General features: G+C 32.4%; 1 protein-coding gene across 1 annotated transcript in view; it reads right to left on the bottom strand.

Moving 5' to 3' along the window:
• Nucleotides 1–287: 287 nt before the first annotated feature.
• The window catches only part of CAPS2 (calcyphosine 2), a 42,608-nt gene continuing 36,895 nt past the window's right edge, over nucleotides 288–6,000 (bottom strand). The window contains exon 18 of the mRNA XM_044384742.3: nucleotides 288–1,758. Coding sequence (XP_044240677.2) covers nucleotides 1,583–1,758 — 176 coding nt within the window. The 3' untranslated portion in view covers nucleotides 288–1,582. The remainder of the gene's footprint in view (nucleotides 1,759–6,000) is intronic.

The following is a 6,000-nucleotide window of genomic DNA, read 5'->3' as shown; positions in this document are numbered from 1 at the left end:
AATAAAAATTTATCAATGAAAAATAGTACATGCATATTGAGCACCCACAGACTTAGTCATTTCAATATGAGGACAATTTGTAAGGTTTAAAATGACTATCATTGGATAATTTTCTCCAAGAAAAAGAATGTGATACAGAAATGGTATTACAGACTTATTTCTACCAAAATGTCTCCCAGCATATTGTTTTAATTACAATAACCTAATTGGAAAAAAAAATCCAAGGGATAAAGAATTTAGCTAGCAAAAATAGCAGTAAAATGTTCATACATATGTTCCTTCTGGTATTTTAGTAGTGAGTTTTAGTATCTCCTCAAATCTTGAAAAAGTACTACTTTGAAGTTATTGTGTTCACACACATCTCTGATAATGTTGCCAAGGGTATGGATGAATAAAGTTATGTGCCAAAAGTCACATTCTACAAAGTATATGTTTTCACTTTTAACAACTTACTTTACTCAACACCATTCTTTTCTAATTTATGTTATCTTAACATGTAACATTTAAAATTATAAACTTGGAAACAACTCTATGAAGTTATCTCTTCTCTCTGTATTTCCAAGGAGAAGTGAGAAATGAAGAAGAATTTAGAAAAGATAATAACAATACATCTAACCATTAAATAATATCTATTTAGAAGAAAATGTTTTAGTTGCTTAGTATAACAAAAAGAGATGTTTAGAATAACATACATTGATTTTAGGACACAAACATCCTTTTACATTTTGTGAAGAATTACTAAATTATCCCTTAGTCCATACATGGGATAATGCACTTTTTGAGATCTTTATTTAAAAATCTAAGAAAATATTCTCCCTCCTATTTTGTATTGTCTCTAGCTAAACAGTAATTCTGTGTAGGTAAAAAGGATTGCAGTTAAAAACAGAATAAAAGAAAGAACAGAGGTGATCACTAGAATAATTACATTGTGCTCTACTGGACAAACAACAGCACATAATTTAGAAGAATCCACAAGACAAATCAGTGTTTAAATAAGCATTTTGAGGGTAAGCCTCCATCATTCTAAATATTTATGTTACAGAAAACATCTACACCACGTGGAAAATTTCTCTTGAATATCCTTTAATTCCTTTAACATTTTAATATGTTTGAAACAAGCTGAACTATTAGAAGTCTTACAGGCTTTGGGCCCAACTCCAGTCCATCAAATTGAGAATGGTGGCAATCATATTTTGGGGAATGGGTAGCCAAAAACCAATGGACGAGTAACTTCGTTACTATATACAAGCCCTCATATAGTTTGATTCAGATGTAACTTTCCTATGAAGTCTAATTTAAAAAATGACCTTTTAAATATTTTCAAGATAAGTAATGAATCAAAAGATACAGCTTTACACACTTAGAGACAGGCAAGCACTCAGACATGCACATGACCAGACACATACCCCTCCAGCTCTCTTTCTGATTTCTCCTTCTAGACTCAACCTGTTTGAGAAAAACAAAAAACAATACAAAAAAAGAAGTCCTACACAAATATATTCCAGGGTTTGACCATATTTTACATTCAATTTATCTCTCCTTTAAAATGCTTAGTGTTGAAGACACACTTGTTCTAAAAACACTAAATCCCCCATGGAGTACGTACGATAGTAACAAAATCTTCATCATTTACCATCTCTATACTTAGACCTTCATAGTAATCTTCAAATTCACCGTAGGACACTTCCTCAGACTTGCTGCAGGCATCTTTTAATGTTTCTAGAAAAGATAATTTGATTTCTTCCTCTGTGGAATGGCCTGTAAGATAGTACCGACAGTGAAACAATCTCCTTAAAACACTAGTAAAATGACTGATGACGATAAAGAAATACTTAATCACCTTACGAAATCTTTTCGACTGTTTCAAATCTTATGCCAAACTACCCTCCAATTTATTTAAACATTTTCTTGCATGAATCAGAATTTAATGGTGATGACTTTAATACACTTTTGAGGGATCTTTTAAGCTTCTGATCAGATGTGTCCTTTAAGTATAAACAAAATAACAGCCGCTACAGTAGATATTCTTATATATCTTAATGTTTGGACTCGGCTTTATTCTCATTAGAAATGAGGAAAAAAGAAAACAAGTAAATTGAGATTTACTGTTTATAGTAAACAGAGATTTATAGGCTGTTAACGCAGTAATGCAATGTGTGAAAAACATCCCCAGATTCACGCATTAGTTATTTTATGAATCAGTTACTTGTAACTGCAGCTCGAAAATATAACCACAAACAGGATTCAGAGGCCTACGAAAATCTTAGCTGGAAGAATTTTCACTGGATTAAATCACTCTATTTTAATCTCTGACATTAAGTAGGCTATGTCCACTACGTCATACTAAATATGATTAATTTCATTCTATTGGAAGATGCTATTGAGAATCACATTTGTAAAAAAATTATAATTCTTCAGTTTGTTACTTAAAGAGAGAACATAACTGCTAAGCAAAGTGAGTCAGAGACAAATACCATATGATTTCATTCATATGTGGAAGTTAAGAAACAAAACAGATGACTATAGGGGAAGGGAAGGGAAAATGAAATAAGAGGAAAACAGAGAGGGAGGCAAACTGTAAAAGACTCAAGCTATAGGGAACAAACTGAGGGCTGCTGGAGGGGAGGCGGGTAGGGGGAGGTGGTAACTGGGTGATGGGCATTAAGGAGGCCACCTGAAGTAATGAGCACTGGGTATTGTATGCAGCTGATGAATCACTAAAATCTATCCTGAAACTAATAATACACTGTATGTTAACTAACTTGAATTTAAATAAATAAATAAATAAATAAATAAATAAATAAATAAAATCGAAAGAAAGAAAGAGAAAGAAAATTATTCATTTGACCATGCTATACCCATTAAGATTCCTAACCCGGTGTATTACTGAGATGACTAAGACATTGTAATCTCCACCCATGGATTGTGACTGAAAAGTACTTCTAAAAAGAATAATCTGCTGAGTTTAACTGGGGAGAAGCAGGTCAAGTTTAGCAAACCAGGAAGAATGCATTAACTCTGGAAATTTTATATCTCTAGAATCCCCCTTTCACAGCTGTTTACATTCAATTAAAATACTGTAAAAGTTCTAAAACAAAACAAAATAAAACAAACAAACAAAAAACACAGGGACTGAGTGGGTGGCTCAGTGGGTTAAGCATCTGCCTTCAGCTCAGGTCATGATCCTGGACCCGATCCCAAAGCGGGCTTCTTACTCAGCGGGGAACCTGCCTCTCCCTCTCCCTCTCCTGCTCCCCCTGCTTGTGCGCTCGCAAGAGCTCTCTCTCTGACAGATAAATAAATAATATCTTTAAAAAAACAAAAAACAAAACAAAGAGAGAACATAAAATATCTGGTTCAGTCTTTTCATTCATTTGATTTTTTTTTTTTATTCAGAAAGAGAACAACAAGCTATTTCAATAAGTAGCTTGGGTTATACTGTGGTCAGTTAAGAGGAAGGAGCAATGTCAGGGGCTACCCAACTCACATGCACCTAGATATACTCCCAGGATCCCAGCACAGAACAGGAAAAAAGATGTTCCTGAAGTTCTTAATAAAAGGAATTAAAAGATGAAAGGAAGCTAAAAATATGGCCAGATGATACTCAGAGGAAATAGAGACCCATATATAAAGGCAAAAAGCGTCCGAAAACTCTAAATGACCCTCTGGATCATTGTGAAGTCATGCTGCATCTTAAAACAACACACTTAAGTGGGGAATACCACCTTGATTATCTAACGAGGTGGGCAAAATTAGGGTAAGAGCTGGACCTTTTTCAAAAACCAGAGGTTCTCTAATGGACTTGTAATTCATTGTTAAGTGCCTTTCAAACTAACGAAATGCTTCAGACGTTTGCTGTCTTGTAAAAATGTGTGCAGAATAGAGAACAAGTGATTATTTTATTTAAAAAAAAAGGCTGAATGAACAAGGACTGAATAATTATGTTCTGCAGAAATGGTAATATAAAACAATAGAGTGAATTTGTGACTGTTAGTCAAGGATTAAAATTAACCAAGATCTAATCTATGTAAAAATATATACCTGTTGGCAGAAGAGATTTCCTCCTCTGTTTACCATCCACATTTCTGAACAAATGAGTTTTAATACTATTTTTAATGAAAACATTTTAATTTAAATTTGTGTTTCAAATACTCAAGAATTTTATACCGCCTCTGTATCACCACCAAAGAAATACATACCTTTTATCATTTGTAACTAACCTTTCTTTATCTCCTCCTAGAGGTATTTTATTAAACAATGATAAATTTCTACTATCTTTACACAGAAACACATTTGGGACACCTCATTTCTAGTAAAGCTGAAAACACTTTTTTCTAATAAATTATTTAAGTAAAAAGAAAGTATTTTCTCTAGTTAAATTATGCTACAAAAGCCTTAATTTGAAATTAATTATAAATTATAAATAATCTAGGGGCACCTGGGTGGCTTAGGCAGTTGAGCATCTGACTCTAGATGTGGCTCAGTTAATGATCTTGGGGTCATGAGATCAAGCCCCGCATTGGGCTCCAGGTTCAGTGGGTAGTCTGCTTCTCTCCCTATCTCTCTGCCCCTCCCCCTGCTCTCGCTCTCTCTCTTTCTCAAATAAATAAATCTTTTCTAAAAATTATAAATAATTTATATTCCAGAGATGGGCATGTGAATAGATTATGATTTGTAATGATAAATAATAATAAATTTTTAAATTTTAAAAAACTGTAGTATGTGTTCCTCTTTTTAAGACTGTGTGTACCTACCAGCTTATCTTTCTTAATGTGAATGCAAAGATGAGGTATGGAATTTCTTAAACTAATGAAGGCTTATCCAACAATAAGAACAAAACCCTCACCAACAATTCAGTGACATCTAACAAAACTAAAGCTACTTTAGCAACTTAATTAAGCTAAAGAGAAAAACAAATAGGACGTTGAAATCACCTTTTTGAAATAAGTAAACTATCTTGTTCTTATATTTAGCAAGACAAATTAAAGGAGAAAAGCAGAGAATGACATAGATTTAAAGGAAAAGATATGCTAACTCCAATTCAATAATGCTAGAAATTTTCTTATGGCAACTGCAGTTCATTTGAAGTCATTGATAAGCAAATTAAACTATTCTGAACTGAAATAGATTATTAGAAATTGGGAAGCCAGTGATGATTAGCTTAAATCTTTATAACAAACTGTTGGTTTTTTCACTTCATAATTAAAAGTAATAAATAAACCATTTACAAGGGTTAATGATGATACACCAAAGTAATTACAGTGTATCTTCTTTTAATAATAAAAATATTAAAGGAAAATTCTGGAATAATAGTATTCTATAGTATTTAACAGTATATGATCGAAATCATAAATTAGAAAGAAACTTCATAAAATATAAATTACAAACGGTCAAAAAATATACAATAATATGTTTAACCTTCCAAATAACTCAGGAAATGCAAATAAAAAATTTTTTAGTCTATCAGATTGGCAAAATTCTATGGTGTTGGCATGATAGTCGGGGAAATGAATTCTCCAACTAATGGCAGTATAATCTGGTATAACCATCTTACAATGCAATTTGTAAGTATTAATTAAAATTTGAAATTTAGATATTCTAGGTATTGAAATTACCCCCCCCCCACAGGAAACAGCGGAAAATGAGCCTAAGGAGTCACAAATAAGCCTATTCATTGTTCATTACTTAGAAATTTAAAGTCTGCCAGTAGGAAACGAACTAGGTAAATTGTAGTGTATTGATTTTTAAAAAGAATAATCTGCGGCAGATAAAAATAATGTGGCTCAATATGGATTGATATGGTAAGAGCTCCAAAACATATTTTTGAGTGTAAAAAGTAAACTACATAGCAGTGTATTTAGTGTACCTGTCATGAAAAAAAAAAAAAACTTCAAGAAGTATTTGATATTTATAGTACCTATACAGCTATGAAAATTCATAGAGTAAGGACTGAAAATTATATACATTAAATGATAATTAAGTGTTACCTCTGCAGAGGAA

The sequence above is a fragment of the Ursus arctos genome, unplaced genomic scaffold (genome assembly GCF_023065955.2).
Source record: "Ursus arctos isolate Adak ecotype North America unplaced genomic scaffold, UrsArc2.0 scaffold_21, whole genome shotgun sequence".
In the NCBI taxonomy this organism is placed as follows: Eukaryota; Metazoa; Chordata; class Mammalia; order Carnivora; family Ursidae; genus Ursus; species Ursus arctos.
The sequence above is the reverse complement of the archived record's forward strand: the minus strand, read 5'-3'. Positions and strand labels throughout refer to the sequence as shown.